This window comes from Gymnoscopelus braueri (assembly GCF_963280865.1).
Source record: "Gymnoscopelus braueri genome assembly, chromosome: 12".
In the NCBI taxonomy this organism is placed as follows: Eukaryota; Metazoa; Chordata; class Actinopteri; order Myctophiformes; family Myctophidae; genus Gymnoscopelus; species Gymnoscopelus braueri.
Window position 1 is genome coordinate 50419254 of NC_137614.1, and position 21562 is coordinate 50440815.

Here is a 21562-nt window from a genome sequence, read left to right on the forward strand (position 1 = left end):
CGCCCAGGATTACTTAGACAATTGGCACTGGGTGAAAAAAAATGGGGTTGCAAAAATTGTGGGATAAAGATTTAAGAAAAAATTATAATAACAATACGACATTGTTGCTGTCCATGGTACAACTGACAGAATGGGTGCAACGTAGTCCAGGATCTTTAGTCTCTACACTGATTATACTGTATGCCGCACACATTTGCATCAAATGACCACATTGTGCACAAGTTAGTTTCCAATGTATTATTTTTTTTTGGAGCGGAGCGGAGTGGAGCGCTGCTGAGTGGAGAGGAGCATATCCAGGTGAGGTGTGGAAAGATTTTCATTGGAACACCAGAAAGCTGTGGAGTGGAGCGTGAAAACTGCCTCGTGAGCATGGAGAGGCATTTCCCCACGCTCCACTGCACTCACATGCTCTGTGGGAGAGAGACCCCTGTTACTGAACAAACACTGGTCTCCTTACTTCCATTGAGACATTAAAGCCCAGTCCACACCAATGACTCGCAAACGCAACTAGTTGCAACTTGCAACCAGTTGCAAGAAATTGCAGCGGTATAGGAATTGGCAGGTCAGCACAGTTTTGTGAAAGTGCTTGCAAGTTGCATTGCGAATCGTTGGTGTGGATGGACAGGGCTTTAGACCCTGGTTTCAGGTATAGGACAGCTACTGGTCGACAAGTAGTGCCGCTTCAAGCACATAAGCCCAAATAATATCTCCCCTGGACAAGCACGGATTTCCGCTTGAGGGTTCGGTCTCTCTCTCACGCAGGACACCTGGGTTCAAATCCCGGGTATGACGTGAAACTGTATGAAGCTTTTGAATCAGCCTGGCAGTTTATGGAGTGCATCATCCTCAGAGAACTATCATGTGTACAATGCTCCCTGTAGCTTTCAACCAACATCACAGATATGAATGAACTTCTATTTTTAAACGGTTCCAAAGTGTTTTCAACCCCGACGGAGAAGCTCAGCTCGCTCTCAGAATATCAATGGAGTAACACTACAGCCGTCACCATGGTTTCCTTTAGCACTGATTCATGTCTGCGTGCGAGTGTGTGTGATGAGCTCACACACGCACGCACGCACGCACACACACACACACACACACACACGCGCACGCACACACACACACACGCACGCACGCACGCACGCACGCACGCACGCACGCACGCACGCACGCACGCACGCACGCACGCACGCACGCACGCACGCACGCACGCACGCACGCACGCACGCACGCTCACACACACCGGTTACCATCGGCAACCCCTCAAGAGAGGATTTACAAATGTACTGAGTGGGATAAATAGAGAGAATGGGGGGGTAGGGGGGGGGGGTAATGAAGGAATGAGCGGAACAGAGATTCTAAGTAAGATAAAACAAAGACAGAGGCAGAGGAAAGAGGAAGACAAATTATAGAAAGAGAGAGAGAGAGATAGGAAGAAAAAGATAGTGGATAGAGATGGAGGGCTAGACAGACAGACAGACAGACTTCTCATTAGCAGTGCAAAGAGTTCTGTGCTCCAAACAGACCACCTCTGTTCTCTAATGAACACACACACACACACACACACACACACACACACACACACACACACACACACACACACACACACACACACACACACACACACACACACACACACACACACACACACACACACACACACAAGATTATGAGGTTCTACTCACGCAACCGAACTCTCACACAGGAGGGGGGGGGGGTTTCACCTCCATGATGAAGCTCTGACAAAGAGGAGAGATTTATATTCTGATGGAGTGATTAAGAAAAAAACATTGAACTCCATGTGATATTTTCAGGTCATGAATGACGCAGAGGAAAATATCTTTCTTTTAACTACAAATACTTGTGATGTCAGCACAGTGTAATTTATGTAGCTTTTTTTCTTTTTTTTTATTATTTCATTTTGTTTATTTATTTATGTAGCTTCCTTCGACATGAAAATCTAATAAATAAACAGTATTTGCCCTAATACCAAGTGAGAGATTTCTGAGCCACAAAAACTGTTTTAGTGCAACTTAATAAGAATCCCTCATATGGTGCCGAGACCTTTAGTATTGCGGAGGAAATTCTGTTTCAGCTTCAGCCAGCTGATGGCTGCTCAGATGGTCACGCTTGCTGTACACATCCAACACGTAGACACCAGCTGGCCGGGAAGTGAACCGGTGACCATTTGATTACCAGACGGCCTCTCTCCCCTCCCCACTCACTCAGCTATGGCCGTGTCAGCATAAAATTGCGTCATTCTTTTTCTTTTTCTTTTTTTTTCCGGGGAAAGACGGTGACCTCCATGCTCTAATTGTGCCCCCGCAGAACTTTGGCCTGCATGATGCCCCTCTGTGTCTGATCACTGTCAGATCACATTCTATCTACAAAAGGTCCACAGAATCATCTCAACCAGGGCAGGGATTCCATGGAGGCCAGGAAGGACAAGGCCTCTGTGCCCCCCTCAGTTTAGCCTTCTACCCCCCCCCCCCCAAATAAAACATGATATGCCCTGAGGCCACAGTGGCCTTGATGACCTGCACGGTCCCAGCTGATTTAGTAGTTTTTTCTCCTCTGCCTCTTTCCTGTCAATACGTTTTTTAGACCATTGAAATTCTGAATCCTTAAAGGGGCCACACCATGAATTTAAAAAATATATATTATATATAAATATTGCCCCCTAATACGTTTTAAACAGGTTGTAAGCCTAAAAAACATCCAGATATTTTTTCTCACAATCTGACTGTCTGTCATTCCAAGCTTTTTCAGCTGCAATACCAAAACGTCCTTTTGGGCAGGGGGGGGCTACTGAGCAATTCTGTCTGGCCATCATCAATGCAATGGCAAGGCAAGTGATGTCACTTGCATTGCCATTCTGAAATGGCCTGTTCAGACACGCCCATTCTGAAAATCTCTGAAATGAGAATGAATGACTGAATGTTAAAAAAAAAAATTGGGGGTACAAGAGACACTGGGGAGCCCAAAAAATACCCCCCACCCCCAAAAAAATTAAATTCATGGTGTGTCTCCTTTAAATCCCCCTGACTCTCCATCTCCATCTCCAAAACCATTCCAGTGACTGAGCTTAGTCCAGGGCAATGTATGAACTTCTGACACAGACGTTTGTACAAATATTTATGATTTGTAAATACCAGTAGATTATCGTGTGAAATAAACAGCTTATTAGTTTAGTTTAGTTATACTAAGTAAAAATCTTTGTTTTATTTGATGTCTTGATGCCCTGGCATTTGGCCTTTGTGCGCTCATAAAACACCAAAGGCCAAGCGACCTTGCCCCTAAAATGATGAAATTCCAGGTCTGATCTCAACACAACAGGTAAACCTCTTTAACACATTATCTCGCAAGTTGGAAACAAGCAGCACTGAAGCAATACTAAACAGTGAAGATAATAGAAAGATATACATTTATATCCAGCAACCGTATTTCAATAACTCCCAAAAAACAACAACATCATAGTGATGGAGTCGTGCAATGGTTTGAAAAAAAGAAAATGAACTGAGAGACAGAGAGACAATGAGAGACACAGAGCGAAACTGACAGAAAGAGAGAGAGAGACAGAGAGAGATATTTAGCACTTGAAATGAGGATGTTACTGCATTTTATAACAGGGACAATTCACATGACATATTATGCCGTGTGTGTGTGTGTGTGTGTGTGTGTGTGTGTGTGTGTGTGTGTGTGTGTGTGTGTGTGCGTGTGCGTGTGTTTGCGCGTGCATGTGTGAGAACTATTCAACTTCTCAATGTGTGAATGCTGCTTTGCATGAGAGACACGTTATACCTTCAAGTGTTGGGAATGAGAGTCTGTGAGTGTGTGTGTGTACGCGTGCACGTTTGTATGTAGTACGTATGTGTGTGTGTGTGTGTCTCCATGGCCAGGCTCAAACTAATCTGACCTGAATGCCTCTCAGCACAAACACACACATGCACGCACACGCACACGCACACACACACACACACACACACACACAATGCTGTTTTTGTTCTGTGGGAAAAGTGATGAGGAAAATGGGGGGAGAAGGGTTCACTCTGTTGTCATGACAACAAAGGGGACACACACACACCAGACCACCTTTTACTGAGGACAGGAAGTGTAGGGTCTGGTTCTTTGTTTTCTGGAATAAAAGTAGGAGGTTCCACCACACACACACACACACACACACACACACACACACACACACACACACACACACACACACACACACACACACACACACACACACACACACACACACACACACACACACACACACACACACACACACTTCAGTGCCCTGGCTGCCACTCATAACTCTGAAAGAGACAAAAGTTTCACCCACTGGCAGAGAGAGAGAGAGAGAGAGAGAGAGAGAGAGAGAGAGAGAGAGAGAGAGAGAGAGAGAGAGAGAATGATGGTTGGAGGGTGGAGAGGAAGGAGGGATAGATGGAGGGATGAATAGAGGTGTTTGCAGTGGGATCACGTCACCGCTCTCCCTCTGAAGGCTGATTCTCATTAGAATCAGCCTTCATTCTACTTCTAACCAGCCTATACCCGGGAGGGATGCACCGCACGCACCCAAACTGCTACAGTAACTACACATCCCATAGCCCAGGGATTCTCATAGATAGATACCGTTACTGATCCCGTGGGGGAAATTCAGGCGCCAGAGACAGCACAGCAGTAATAGTTACAGATACGGGGCATAGAAGTTCAAGGTACAGAAGAATAACATTACAATAATATTGTCAATAATAGTATATATGTCTGAAGTGGTTTTGTAATAATAATCAAAATCTACAAAGTAACTAGTAACTAAAGTTTTCAAATAATTGAGAAACTCTGAGATGTAGTGGAGTAGATGTAAAAGTACTGAAAATTGGAAATACTCCAGTAAAGTTAAAATACCTCAAAATTGTACAGTACTTACAATTTTTAGTACATGTACTTAGTTACTTTACACCACTGCTGTCCGCCGACTGTCTCTCTTCCTCACAACCAACCACCAATCAATACAACCACTGCATGGATGTCCTTCTGGGCAATGGGACCATGACTACAGATCACCCAAAAAATCATAAACAGGTCAACCCCTATTTTTAACTCTATGGTCAACCAGGGAACACATCTACAAATGTCTTCTAAATCCTAACAGGTTTCTAATGTTGCTAAATATCAGTCGTGCTCAAACTTTTTCATGCCAAGGACCACCCAAAATCATATATATTTGGCCTTGGACCCCTATCTCAAAATATTTTGTTCCAGGGACCCCCACCAGAAGCAAAGATTTGAGTTACAAATGTTTGCTTTAAATAAATAAAAAAATATATATTCAAAGATTTGCACACATTTTCCAGATTTTTCCTAAAATAGCAGATCTACAAGCTCGTAGCGTGGCTATGAGCTTGTAGATCTGCTATTTTTGAATAGCCAAAGAAATGTCAGATGACACAGATGCTTTCCCGGATTGAATAGGTTAAATGTAGGAAAAGTTCGAACAAAACAAAGACAACAACAAACAGCTTTGATGATTCCTGCATAATGCCATGTGCCATTCCAGATGGACTGGTCTTTTTCTCTATTAGTCTACCAACCTTGGAGTCACATTACAAACATTTCACTGTACATACAGTACATGAGTGAATGAGAAACAAAAACTCTTTGCATCTTAATAGTATAAATATTATGATCATTATTTTTGTTTCATAAATATGGAGTAAATTATTATTTTGGTTTCTTGCATTCTGAATCGGACAGACTTCAGACTTCCTGTTCTACAATTTTTTTTTTAAAGTATTTGCATTAACACTAAACTTAGGTTTAGTTAATAAGTGACTGTAATTTGCACAGCAATTATAAATAAGGGTTGATGGCTGAGTCTGTGAGAACTAATTGGTCTGAATGTGAACCCATCTGTGACTATGCCCACACACACGCGCACCAGCTATGCCGTGAGCATGGACAGTGGACACACACACACACACACACACACACACACACACACACACACAGTCCTCACTCTTGTTTAAAAATCTGGTGGACAGTTTGTATACTTGAGTGTGCTGCCATCTGGTGTTCTCTCACTGCCATTGCAGAGTGATACATTGAGTTCAAATCTTTGTGAAATATTAATAAGAAAAATAATGTCAAGTGATTCTGATAGAATATATAAAAACATCACACCACCAAGCCAGACAAATATGATAAATGTACAGTGAAATGAGGCAAACATGCATGTACTCATAGGGACAGACAGACTAGTAGGTGTTGGTGAGTGTGTAGAGAGCAGTGGTGGAAAAAGTACTCAAATGTTGTACTTAAGTAAAAGTATCAATACTGCAATATAGAAGTACAAGTAAAAGTCCGGAATTCAACATTTATTTGAGTAAAAGTACAAAAGTATTGGTATCAAAATGTAGTTTCAGTACCAAAAGTAAACACACTAAAATAGCAGATCTACAAGTTCACAATTTTCAAATAGCCTAGGTATTAAATAGGGCTAAAGTGGTTAATGTATGTTTTATAAAGTAATAATTTATATCTGAAAAGTAACTAAAGTTCTCAAATAATTGTAGTGGAGTAAAAGTACAATATTTGCCTCTGAGATGTAGTGGAGTAGAAGTAAAAGTATAGACAATTGGAAATACTCCAGTAAAGTCAAAGTACCTCAAAATTGTACTTAAGTACAGTACTTGAGTAAATGTACCCAGTTATTCTACACCACTGTCTTGAGTGTAAAAATGGAACCAAAAGTACCTTAAGAGTCCATTCGATTACATTTGTACACTCTTAGTTAAACACTGAGGATTTTACAGTGTGGATTGGGGTCAATTGTAAATCTGTGGTCTGATGCATATCAAACTGGGGGTCCTTGAAAAAGAAAAGGTGCTCACTGTGCTAAAAATGAAGAACCGAGTCTGTGTCGTATTTTTTTTCTTCATAGTCTTTTTAATTAGTATCATACACAAGCATGTTTCTATTAAAACACATTTATATCAACAGAATTCAAACAAATTAAGTACCAACAGATTAAGGAACATAGCGGTGGTCTGGCGAGTTGACTCACGGTACACTTGACATTTATGACAACCAATTTCCATATCATGCTGTAGTTTGTTTTGTTTTCAAGGAAGCCATTTTGATTGGGGGGGAAATATTATCTAATTGCACAATTTTCAGACCTATATTGCCTATATCTTTTTTAAGTCAGTCTTTATTACTGTTTACAATATAAACACCACAAAATTAGTCTAGCCAAGGACAGTCCCTTATCCTTGGCTAGAAAAGAATAGTGAACTCGGGTAATTATTCCAAAAATAAACAAACTGTATTAAGTTTGGGGGAAATTGTCTGCATTGCCAAGTATACCACGAGTCCTAAAACAAAACATGAAATAATACCAATATGGCCCTTTAAAAGAGACAGATCAACCTCTTGACCCAGTAAACCACACACACACACACACACACACACGCACACAATCTCACACACTAACACACACTTGCTGAGCGTGCGCACACACACAGTGGTAGAAATATAATTAACATTATGCGACCGGTGACAAGATATGACTGCAGTACATCTCGTACATCATGTATTAAATATCATATCTAATTGCTGGATTATTCCATATATACTATAGCATTAATGCATTGTTGTTAACCTTGGAGGACACGTTGCAGTCCCATTGGACAGTCCTGTACCAGGTTGTAAATAAGGATGACAAGAAGTATTGTGTCGGATTTTTAGTGTTTTTTTTTCCATTTCTTTCCCCAGCAGGTTGTGGTGGTAAAGTGTTGTGTGAATGTGTGTGTGTGTGTGTGTGTGTGTGTGTGTGTGTGTGTGTGTGTCTGGTCGTTGCAGGTTAACTGTCATATAATAATATAAAATAAAACAATTGCTTTAAGAATCATACTCCGCCACACGTCGGTGCCGCTCTCCACCATGAAAATGAACAATAAATTAAGCTTGTATTCATGCTTTGTTGTAAGACGGTGTCGCTAGTCGTACGATAGACGATCTACTTAAGCCTGGCTTGTAGATCAAGGATTCTCAACCCTTTCAGGCCGTGACCCCCCCCAAAATAATCATATTTGAACTGGGGACCCCCCAAAATAATCATATTTGAACTGGGGACCCCCCACCCTGACAAGCATTTGGAATTGTAGGAGTTGAGGCATTACATTTGGTTTGACTCGGTTCCACAGACAAATATTGGGAAAATAGTCTAACTACAAGAGGCGTTGTGAGGCTATTTCCTTTTTACAATTATTGCCTCTTTCTTAGATAATATTTGACAATTAGACCAATGTTTGACAATTTTTGCCAGACCCAGGGGGTCGGCCTACAGGAGGCTTTGTCGGTCGGTCGGTCTGTCCCTCTTTTCCTACCCAGCCATTCAGATTTCAACCACTAGGGGTCTGGCAGAACCAGGTCTTCTGGTCTTGTTTATAGTATAGTTTGTTGGTTACTTTTGACGTAGTAATGGTCTCATTATTAGTTTATTTATTTTTTCATTTTAGAGGTATTACAAAAAGGTCTCAAAAGTCCTTAAATTGTCACTTTAGAAATGTGCAGGTACCCTGTATACTGTATGTTGGTTTGTTTACTGTTGAGTGAGAAAACAATGTTGCGCATTATGCTAGTCAAAATAATTTGGGGACCCCCCCCCCCCCCCACAAAAAATGAATAAAATAATTTGGAGACTTCCCTGGGGCTCCTGACCCCCAGTTAGGGAACCATTGTTATAGATCGCACCGCATTGCGAGCTTGTAGATCGGTTACTTTCGGGCGAGCGACACCATTGTAAGACAAGAGTATAAATTCAACTGTAATTCATCAGGACCCACAGATAAACACCTCCCTGTCTCTCGGCATGCAGGAAAAAAAAAAAGGACCAGTCTGTCTGATATGATCAATAACCAATAATCACGGTGCTGGCTGATCAATTTATCAAATCGATAGAAAGGCTCAGCGTGGACCAGAACAGAGCCGCACACTGGAACGCCCTACGACAGTACATCTGGACTCTATACTGGATCCATCCAGATTTCAATACTAATCCACATCAGCCACCAGTCATCCTGGTTGAAATAGAATGTAATGTCCATGTGTATGTGTATGTTCTATCAAGAGGCAGTGGAACCTCCTTTAGATGCACAGCTCCAGAGCAGTGATTCTCAACCATTTCAGGCCGTGACCCCCCAAAATAATCATATTTGAACTGGGGACCCCACCATTTTGTTTGACTCTGTTCCACAGACAAATATTGTGAAAATAGCCAATCTACAAGCTCACAACGCCCCGCGTTGCGAGGCGTCGTGAGCTTGTAGATCGGCTATTTTCAAAACGTTTGCCTCTTTCTTATGTTATTTGACAATTTGGCCAATGTTTTATAGTATAGTTTGTTGATTACTTTTGATGCAGTAATGGTCTTCTCTTTATTTTTTTTGGTTATTGAAAAGGTCTTAAAAGTCCTTAAATTGTCACTTCACTATCATCTGTGGACCCCCCCTGGGGGTCCCGACCCACAGGTTGAGGACCACTGCTCTAGAGCAGTGAGAAACAGCTAGCCTGGTTTCTAATTCAGGATCAAACCCAACAGGTCATCAGTTCCACCATGTTGAGACCATGTTGAGAACACTGGGATCCTAAACCACCGTTCTCTCAAACGTGGCACCTGTAGTCCCAGGTTTTCAGAAGGAGGCGTACATGTTTCCGGCATGATTGGCTCGGCAGCAGATTTGAACTGGAAACATATTAAGGTTTCATGTGTATTTCCGGTGCAACTGACTGACTAACAGATAAGGGACATACTGTATAAACCCCGTTTGGCCCTGTACGAGCCAGACTGAACCCGTTTGGCCCTGTATCATAAACCAGGCTAGTTGGCTGACGGTAGAATAACCACAGACTGACTGACTGTCACCTCAACGCATGGAGACCATTCAACTCCTCGCCATCAATGGCTTTTACTGGCCGGGTCAACCACGGCTTGCTAACTCGTGGGTGCGCTTGTTTTTTGGCGAGTGAGGCCATCGGGCTGCCCGGTGCGCCTCCACACTGGTTAGCCAATCACGTCCGAACTAACGACGACCATCTAAACATACATCTTCCTCTTCCTGGGTGTCCTGCAGTGTGATTGGCCGCTGTTCCCCGACATATGAACCAATAAAAGGACATAGTTTAGTGAAATGATGTACGCGTTATTGGCGATGATGCTATTAGCTTTAACTTCATATTTTAGACTTCACACATCGACATCTTCATCTTGTGACAGGAAATGTTCAATATAATATAATACATATACATAAAATGTAGTCCTTTGTGTAACAGAATATCCTTTTCATATTTTCCAAGGCTTTTTATGTTATTCAAAAACCTTTCAAGACCTGGAAACGATGGAATTCATAACAAACTGAACCAGACTAGCTCTATTTATCCCAGAAATAGAGTTAGACTGGCCTCGTTTGGCCCAGACATGAAGAGCAGTCTACTAATAAAAACATGAACATCTCTAATCTCCATAGTTTTGCTTTTTTACAGAGCTATCCCATCCCCCAGCCCTAGGCCACATGACACACCTGGTCCAATCAGCTGGCATTCTCAGGAAAACACTGAACTCTGGGTAATGAAGTCCAGAGTGTTCTCGTCAAAGTCAAAAACAAAAACGGTAAAAATAACAACAATCATAAAAAAAAAGAAAATAATAAGAAAAGCTTCTTACAGAATATGAACAGATTGATCATAATTATGTTCTTCAGTTAACTGACCACGTTTAGTCACTACAATATCATTATTATTATTATTATTATTATTATCTTACAAAAACAAAATGAACAGTGCAATCAAAAAGGATTTAAACTCTCACTCGGTCTGCAGGAGAGAGAGAGAAGAGAGAGAGAGAAGAGACGGGGGGACTTGAAAGATAAGAGAGGAAGGAAAAAAGAGAAGGATGAGACGAGAAGAGGATAAAAAGCAGGTTGGAGGTGTAACGTGAAACAGAGGAATGGATGGATGATGGGGAGATGTACGGAGAGAGGTTGGGAGGAAAGGATAGACTGATAGAGGGATGAATGGAGGACGATGAGGGGTGGATGGATAGACTGATGAATTAAGACCACCTAAAACGTTGACCCACTTGACCACAAAAGAATTCTAAATTATTTCATGAATAGAAGCTCCTACAAGCCACTGCTTTGATGTTTGCGCAGGAAAGTAAACGGCCTCTTTGCCATGCATGCCCAGGATCACAGACCGACAAACAAACTCCACTATTGCTGAGGGTTGAACGTACAAACAGTCCATATCCTCCACAGCCAGCTCCTTTTTAAATCTGCTATTTCTGCTAGTTTTAGAACAGGGGTCTTCAACAGGGGGGTCCGTGACCCCTAGGGGGTCCTCAGAGTTACTACAGGGGGGGCCACCAAATCTTTGTGTGAAATGATTTTTATGTTTTACATTAACCACTTGAACCCTAGCATATCCCTACTCTGAGGAGAACTTTAGCCAAAAATAGCCGATCTACAAGGTCACAACGCCTCGCGCTGCGAGGCGGTGTGAGCTTGTAGATCGGCTATTTTTGGCAAAGAGGTTTGGTGTAGAGGGAAAAAAAGAGCAGACCAAGTAAAAAGAAAGTTAATCTGAAACACAATTTTATACAATATAGAGGGGGTCCCTGCTTCATCTCTCTCTCTCAGCTAGGGGGTCCTTAGCCTGAAAACGTTGAAGACCCTTGTTTTAGAATATTGACAAAATTGTAGGGCTGTCACGGTACAGTTTTATTTCTGTTCGCCTTTTAGGTTTTGTAATATAAAATTGCACGGGGCAGATATGACACAATAATTAAATATACAGAGGAATTATTGACATATTTAATCATTTTATACATGTAAAAATAGCAGAAATAGCCGATCTACAAGCTTACAACGCGTCACCAAGTCCAAATGGACCCGTCCAGGTCTGTAACTCTGAGAGTTATGGGGGGTGCTTGAAATTAAAAAAGTCTGAGAACCGGTGAATCAAAGTGGGGTCCTTGGGTGGGTTCTAGGGGATCCCCAGCTAAATGTGTTAACCCTTTAAGACCTGAGGCGATTCTTAATTTTTTTTTCTAAATCCTAACAGATTTTTGAAAAAAAATCAGTTTCAATCAAAAAAAAAATTTCACGATTTTTCAAAAATAGCAGATCTACAAGCTCATAGCGCGGCACTCGGTGCCGCGCTATGAGCTTGTATATCTGCTATTTTTGAATAGCCAAAGAAATCTAAAGTGACACAGATGCGTTCTAGGTATCAATGGGTTAATACAGCATCACAATAATTTTAATCACTTTAACCTTTTATACTTTGGCTATTCAAAAATAGCAGATCTACAAGCTCATAGCGCGGCACCGAGTGCCGCGCTATGAGCTTGTAGATCTGCTATTTTTGAAAAGTTCTGAAAATGTGTGAAAACCTTTGAATATATATATTTTTTAAAGTGAACATTTCAAATTCAAATCTTTGCTTCTGGGGGGGTCCCTGGCACAACACATTTTCAAGTGGGGGTCCGCGGCCACATACATATAAATTTGGGGGGTCCGCGGCACGAAAACGTTTGAGAACCCGGTGCTCTAGAATGAACGAAAGAAAACAGACAAGATGGAAGATGAAAAAAAGAGGGGTGTGGAGAGGTAGAGGGGTACAGAGAGAGAGATGGATGGATATGTAACAGACGGAGGTGTAGAAAGCTATTTGCTGGTTGAGCGACGAGGACAAAAGGGAGGGGGGGGGGGGGGTGTTATGGGGGGAGGGAGTCCCTCTGATAAAAACCAGTATGGAGGCTTAAGTTTTCCAGTATCAAACCAGTATGGATGCTCTACTGTACAACGTGGTGTCACATGACCGCCCATATAAGGTATTAAATGACAAATCTGTTTTATGTAGTGGGATGAACTGGTCAATCCCCTACTGGTTATAGTGGGAGGGGCTTAGGTTAGGACTTAGGGGGTAGAGAGAGGGGTGGGTGGGTGTGTGTGCGTGTGTGTGTGTGTGTGTGTGTGTGTGTGTGTGTGTGTGTGTGTGTGCGTGTGTGTGTGTGTGTGTGTGTGTGTAAGGGGAAGGTACATTTCGTGGGTGGGGCTTGGGGAAGGTGGGTGTGTCTTTTCTCAGGAAGTCCTCTTGGTTCGAGAGTGTTGGATCAACCACTGAAGAGTGATGTCTGGAGAGAGAGAGAGACAGAGAGAGAGACAGAGAGACAGACAGAGAGACAGACAGGGGGGCAGAGAGAGAAAGAGAAATGGATAAGTGTGTATCAAACAATTAGTGTCCTCTCTCGCAAGAGCGGTGAACAAACGTGTGTGTGTGTGTGTGTGTGTTACCAATGTTGTCCTTCTCCTTGCATGAGATAGAGTAGCAGCAAATCTCTCTGTCCTGGATGGCTGACAAGTTCCTACAACACACACACACACACACACACACACACACACACACACACACACACACACACACACACACACACACACACACACACACACACACACACGGTTAATGCCATCTATGTAATTAATCATGTTGCTTTTATCAATACATCAAAGAAAATACTATCTATAACTACAATTACACTACAACTATATAAAACAAAAATCAGTGTTCACTTTGGGATGGCTAACAGTGGTCAGGACTGAAGCACTGGTGTGTGTGTGTGTGTGTGTGTGTGTGTGTGTGTGTGTGTGTGTGTGTGTGTGTGTGTGTGTGTGTGTGTGTGTGTGTGTGTGTGTGTGTGTGTGTGTGTGTGTGTGTGTGTGTGTGTGTGTGTGTGTGTAGACTTACATCCTCTCTATGAGTTCCTTTTCATCCAGTGCTCCTGGTAAGTCTCTCTTATTACCAAGTACCAACACCTACACAGACAGAATACAATTACAGTGTAGGTTAGGTTACTGCAAGGTAAGTTAGGTTAACATAGTTATCTCCACCAAGGCAGGGGCGGAGGTATTGTTTTCCCACTTGCGTCTGTGCGTGTGAGAGCGTGCAATGTGTTTATGTATGGCTAATCTCACGAACCACACTGATCAGCGCCATATTTCTCGTGCAAACTGCCGGAAAGTCTAGGAATTAAAATTCCAAATTCCAAGCACTTTTATTCTTAGTGGTGAAATTGCTAAAGATTGCCGTTTAGAGACGAGCCTATTGCCCACCGCCTTGCATTGCCTCTCTTCCACACGAACGTCAGCGATGCGCACACACATAGTGGGAGAGAGAGCGAGGGAGAGAGACAAAGATAGAGAAAGACAGACAGAGAGAGAGATACAGTTTGATGTTACTGCATCTGACAGTGTAAAGCCCAATTTATACCTGTTCGTATGATGGTATCACGCTGAAAGTTGCCCATGTGTAAGTTCACAACACTTTGCATCCGCGACTCTGTGAGTACTAAGCTGTCAGTACTATTCACCTGTTTCCTAGGCTGTGTGTTTTCCCCTTCTGTCTATTTGATCCAATGAAATCCAATGAAACTGGTCAGATGACCAATGATATCCAATGAAATCGACAGGAAGTGGAAAACACACAGCCTAGGAAACAGGTGAATATTGTTTATAGATTGTTCTAATGGTACTTACAGGAATACCCTGAAGCTGAGGTTTGTCCAGTAAATTGTGGAGTTCATTCTTGGAGGCTTCAATCTTCTCTGGGTCAGCTGCATCTACCATGTAACTACAACACGCACACGCACACGCACACACATACACACACACACAATGAAGTCACAAATACAGTACACATAATACTATGTAGGGATGTGCATGTCTGACCAAAAACATTTTTATAAAGCCTACTATGCTTAAGGATTTAAATAACTTAACACAAGATAATGCATACACTGTAATGTCACAGTCATACCCTTACAACAATTATTTAACAATTATTTTCTGCGGTTTGCAGTTTCTGCTCAAAAGTGTCCACTGTCGGCGTTTCACTCAAGTGTTTTGTGTTACATCATAATGACAGAGGGCCTTCTTTATGCTTACTGGTACTGACCAAGACATCGTTCTACGGTCATGCAAACTCTACTTAAATAACCTGTTCAAAGCCATGTGCGGTGTTGATTTTGACAGCACATTTTTATTCAGTTTTAGTCAGTCTTTTGAATCAAATTCCATTTAGTTTTAGTCATATTTTAGTCACCTGAAATATTTTACTGTTAGTCTAGTTTTAGTTGACCAAATATCATAAGATTATAGTCGACTAAATCTACAGTTGATTTAGTCGACTAAAATGTATTTTGGCGGTGCCTTGATGGCGTCATAATGGATGATTTTACACTTGGTTGCATGCTGAAAATAGCAGATCTACAAGCTGAGCTTGTAGATCTGCTATTTTCAGAGCACAACACCCGAGCACAACCAAGCATAAAATGACTTGTCTTTTAGTTCTACTGGATCTCTTCTCCACTAGATCCCTCACTAACATTTTAGTCTAGATTTTATTTGGGACGAAATTGTCAATATATTTAGTCATAGTTTTAGTCATCGTAGCTTAGTTTTTATTTTGTTTTCATCAGTGAAAAAAGGTAGTCGACCAACATTTTTAGTCGACGAAATCAACACAGCTGAGGGCCTTCTTTATGCTTACTGGTACTGACCAAGACATTGTTTTACGGTCATGCAAACTCTACTTAAATAACCTGTTCAAACCCATGTGTGGTGGTGGAGTACTTGGCTGAACAAACACTGTGCCGCTGTATCTGAGCTGTTGGTCAAACTGAATCACAAACAGAAACTAAATGAATCTAAAGTCTAAAAAAGGCTGCATTATGTACCAGCCAGGCCAGCCGCATAGCAGTAGGTGGAGGAAGTGAAACTTATTAGAATGTTCCCGTCATAACGTCTCCTCCATGTCCTCAGCAGGACTCAAGACTAACTTTCTAGTTGGTTGCACTGGTCTGGTACGCCTAACTTTTTCATATAGCAGCACCAGCATAATTTAGGTGCTCCCACACATACAGTACACACACACACACACACACACACACACTTGTGAGGTACTTTTACTTTACTGGAGTATTTCCAATTTTCAATACACTTACACGATGGCACTGACTCCTCGACAGTACCTCTCCCACATGCTTCTGAAACGAGGCTGACCGCCTATGTCCCACAACTAGAGAGAGAGAGAGAGAGAGAGAGACAGAGAGAGACAGACAGAGAGAGAGAGAGAGAGACAGAGAGAGAGAGAGACGGCAGAACAGTTAAATCAAGACAGTCCTCCATAAAAGTCCTGCAGGTCAAATCCCACAGCTATTGAGCAAGGCAGAGAGGGAGGGGTGCTACCAACCTTGATGGTGACGTTTCCCTTGGTGATTTTCCTCATGTTGAAGCCCACTGTAGGGATCATGTCTTCACTGAACTGTCCCGACTGAAACACACACACACACACACACACACACACACACACACACACACACACACACACACACACACACACACACACACACACACACACACACACACACACACACACACACACAATTATTATTATTTATAGTAGCTGACCTCTCAGCATTTCTTGGACACAGAGTACTTGCATGCCAGTCTATGACATCACTAATGTCACAGGCTAACTATGTAGTGACGTCATAGATGACTAATGTCACATAAGTCATCCATGACGTCACTTCAGCTCAATCTGCCTCTCCATGGACTTCCAGTGTAAAATTAAAGGAGGTGTTAGTGATATTTTGTTAAAATAAGTGTCAATAGCTATATATTTCCATAGGCAGAGAGGGGGGGGGGGTTGCGGGACCTGTGCATTTAATTCATTCCTGCAAATGTAACCGATATTTTGAACCAGTAACCGACATACTCTTGCTAGGTTAAAATATCTCTACTTTTTTTCTTTCCTCTTCTTCTCCACATCTCTCTGTTCTGTTTCTATTCTTCTTCCCTCTTCCACGTTTTGTTTGTCACCTGGTTCTTTAGCTCCTATCAATCTCTGTTTCTGTGAAGTGTATTATCTTTTTCATACTATTATTATAATCATTATAACGATTATACTTTACTACTTTGCGTCTTTGTCCCTTGCGTATTCTGACTTTCCAAGGAGAGACGTGTACTGTCGGCACAGATATTCATAGGCCTCTTACCTAATGTGCCACTCATACATAAAACCTACATTAGAATGAACTACTATACTTATTTTTTTAATTAGGGTTAAAACTGCCCATACTGCACTATACAGTCATCTCTCGTCCCCTGCTCTGTCTCTCTCTCAAACACACACACACACACACACACACACACACACACACACACATCCATTAATTAGATTGGAGCAGAGCAACACAACGCGAAGGCTGAGTAATATATCAATATCATATCGATATCATCATGACACTACATATCGTCTGGGATTTTGAAGATAGTAATATCGTCACATAAGCTTTATTATACACTTTTTTTGTGTGTGCGCACACGCGCGCACACACACACAGAACCACTGACTGAACTCTGTACTGTGTACAATATACGATACTTGTTTACACTATCGTATTGCTGTACATCGTTTATAGTTTATTTGCACAGCGGACTGCACTTTGAGTGCTGCTACTATAGATTTTTTATTTCATTTGAATTGTTACAACTATTGTTTTAAACTCGGCCCGTTAGTGCTTATGTTGTCTTGCACTGACTGCAGTACAATCATATAGCAATAATGTTTCTTTATGTTATTATCACATTCATCATTTCAGCAGATCCCCATGTTAAAAACAGTAATAGTACAATAGTAGTGTAACAATATAAAGCTATTCAACACTTATTTTAAGAACAAAACATCACCACCACCAACTTAAATACGTGAACACAACATGCACACAGCAAATTATGAGCACATGGAATGCATGACACATGTCACTTAGGCTTATTGTTTTCTTGACCACAAGGTTAAAATGTAATTTAGATAGATTATTTAGACAGGTGCAAGGTTCATTGGTTACCTGTCATCCTATCCTAAAGTTTCAATGTACATATAATGTTTTGATAGTAGTATTGTTACTTTAGACTGATGCTAAAGAATGCTATCTGCATGTAAGTTGCAATACCCTCCATTGACAGCCCATTCACGAAACAGGAAAGTCCTTTCTGATTGTATTGAATCACGATAAACTCTATGGATAGCTTGGGTTATCCTATTTGTCTCTGTCACGTCTTAAGTTTCATAGAAATTGACCATAGACATGTTATGACCTACTTTCTGTCAATACATTCCGTGCAGTTGATTATCTTTCTATGTGTTTAAAGTACCACCAGTTTTTGACTTGCACATAATGCAGGAGGAAGCAGGACGTTGCGATATTGAAAACGAGTTCCTCCAAACTCAAACTTGCATGACCTGTGATCCTAATTGACTGAGGCATTACACAGTCTCTCACTCTCTCTGCATTCTATGTCTGACAAGCACTTGGAATTGTAGGCCTTACATTTAGTTTGACTCGGTTCCACAGATAAATATTGAGATTATTATAGTTCATATAGCTCATAACGCCTCGCAAGATCAGCTATTTTCACAATATTTGCCTCTTTCTTAAGTAATATTTGACAATTATGGCCTTAATAAGGTCTTAAAAGTCATTAAATTGTAACTTTATAAATGTGCAGATACCCTGTATACACGTCTACTGTCTGTTGGTTTGTTTACTGTTGAGAGAGAAAACAATGTTGCACATTAAGCTGATCATCTGGGGACCCCCCACAATCATTTGGCCCCCGGTTTTGGGAACCGCTGTGGTAAAGCACCCCCACAACACATTAATAGTATGAACACACACACACACATAATAAACACATGCATGTTTTGAACACAACACAAACACATGAACATTATGAACATACACACACATAAACACATGAATATCATGAACACAACACACACACACACACACACACACACACACACACACACACACACTTAAAGATCATGAACACACACACACACACACACACACACACACATAATAAACACATGCATGTTTTGAACACAACACAAACACATGAATATCATGAACACAACACACACACACACACACACTTAAAGATCATGAACACACACACACACACACACACACACACACACACACACACACACATACACACACACACATAATAAACACATGCATGTTTTGAACACAACACAAACACGTGAACATCATGAACACAACACACACACACACACACACACACACTTACTTCAAGATCATGAACACACACACACACACACGCACATTAACATCATGAACACAACACACACACACACACACACACACACACACACACACACACACACACACACACACGCACATTAACATCATGAACACAACACATACACACATTAATATTATGAACACATAGACACACATAACAATCACAAGCATATCATGAACACAACACATACACACATGAATATCAAGAACACAATACACACACACACACACAGTGCACGCACCGCTATGACGTTGACGAAGGTGGTCTTCCCAGAGTACTGCAGGCCCACCAGAGTGAGCTCCATCTCCTCCTTCCAGAACAGAGCCTTGAACCAGTCCAGCAGCTTGTTGATCAGCGCTATCATGTCTGTGGTTATGCTATCGATGCTAATGCTAAACACTACGGTGGGTACGGTATAACGGGTTAGCTAAATGCTAGGCTAGGCTAGCGGGGCTAACGCAGGTATAACAGGTTAGCTAAATGCTAGGCTAGGCTAGCGGGGCTAACGCAGGTATAACAGGTTAGCTAAATGCTAGGCTAGGCTAGCGGGGCTAACGCAGGTATAACAGGTTAGCTAAATGCTAGGCTAGGCTAGCGGGGCTAACGCAGGTATAACAGGGGGCTAAATGCTAGGCTAGGCTAGCGGGGCTAACGCAGGACTGTGTGACTGACTGACTGACAGCGACACGACGACAGACCCAGGCTGTAGTAATAATGAACAGGAGGAGAGGAACCCGTCACCTTGTTGTTTATCCTTTATTGTTTAGTATATTTATGTTGTTTTTTTTTGTGTCCGTTGGTTTGTTTACTCCTCCTCCGTCTTCTTCTTCTCTCTCTGCTCTGTGGCTCCGCCTCCGTCCTTCTTCCGCGTTGGGGTGTGGTTTGGATGGAAAGAGCAACGTTGCCAGATTTTGGGGTGAGAAATAAGCAGCCTGGCCCAGTGGTTCTCAAACTTTTTCATTGTCAAGGACCAGTGGTGGAAAGTAACTAAGTACATTTACTTAAGTACTGTACTTAAGTACATTTTTGAGGTATTTGTACTTTACTTGAGTATTTCCAATTTCCAATACTTCTACTTCTACTCCACTACATCTCAGAGGCAAATATTGTACTTTTACTCCACTACAATTATTTGAAAACTTTAGTTACTAGTTACTTTTCAGATATAAATTATGATATTATGAAACATACATTAACCACTTTAGCCCTATTTTATACCTAGGCTATTTGAAAATAGCCGATCTACAAGCTGCGACGCGTTGTGAGCTGCTATTTCAAATATTTTAGTACTTTTACTTTTGGTACTTTAAGTACATTTTGATACCAATACTTTTGTACTTTTACTCAATTAAATTTTGAATTCCGGACTTTTACTTGTAACAGAGTACTTCTAAATTGCAGTATTGGTACTTTTACTTAAGTAAAACATTTGAGTACTTTTTCCACCACTGCTTATAAGCCCGCGGACCCCCATTTCAAAAGATACGCCAGGGACCCCCATAAGAGAAGATTTTTTTACGGCTCTAGCAGTGATTCTCAACCATTTTAATTTCAAGGACCCCCAGTTTGATATGCATTAGGGCTACGGACCCCCATTTAAAGGCATTTCTATCTCTGGGACCCCAATTTATATTGTAAAATCAATGTCCATTTAACTCTGAGAGTGTACAAATGGAACCAAATGGACCCGTTAGGTTCCATTTGGTTCCATTTGTTTCAGAGTTACAGACCCATAAGGGTCCATTTTGTGCCTAATCTATCATTTGGCTGGGGACCCCCTGGAACTCCCCCAAGGACCCCTGGGGGTCCTCGGACCGGACCCCACTTTGAGAACCAATGGTCTAGGAAAACAAGCCCAAAACCTGCATTGGCTATTTGAAAATATAGTCGTGTCGCTTATTGGCCGTGTCCCCTGTGTAACCACTGTCGCATAGATCTGCTATTTTTTTAAAAAACTATATTTTGAAGATTTTTTGAAACATTCTAACACAAATCTGGTATGGGGCTAACCTGACTTCGCCAGATGGGGGCGGTATTGAAACAAATGTGACGCAAGCTTCTTCCATCTGGCAGAGCCAGGTTAGTATGGGGCCCCCTAGCACAAAACATTTTTAGATGGGGTTTAGGGACAAATACATAATAATTTGACTTGAGGGTTCATGGCATGACAATATTTGAGAACCACTGGTTTAAATAATAATAATACCATTATTGGAAACATTAACAAGCCCAAATAAGCAACTACACTTTAGAAACAAGCCCAAAAAACCGCAACCCGCAACTACCAATATTTATAAGCAACTTTACAGAAAAACAAGCACAAAGTCACT

The 21562-nt window shown here is 41.5% G+C and overlaps 1 protein-coding gene across 1 annotated transcript; it reads right to left on the reverse strand.

Annotated features, from left to right (window-relative positions):
- Window positions 1-12407: 12407 nt before the first annotated feature.
- On the reverse strand, window positions 12408-19843 carry LOC308096221 (ADP-ribosylation factor-like protein 8A). Its single transcript, XM_080443561.1, has 7 exons — window positions 19474-19843; window positions 16309-16389; window positions 16061-16134; window positions 14595-14688; window positions 13807-13874; window positions 13356-13426; window positions 12408-13195 (listed from the first exon to the last, which is right to left on the reverse strand). Exons 1-7 carry the CDS (start codon window positions 19594-19596, stop codon window positions 13143-13145), a joined length of 564 nt encoding a protein of 187 aa, XP_080299687.1. The 5' UTR covers window positions 19597-19843; the 3' UTR covers window positions 12408-13142.
- Between the last annotated feature and the right edge of the window lie 1719 nt (window positions 19844-21562).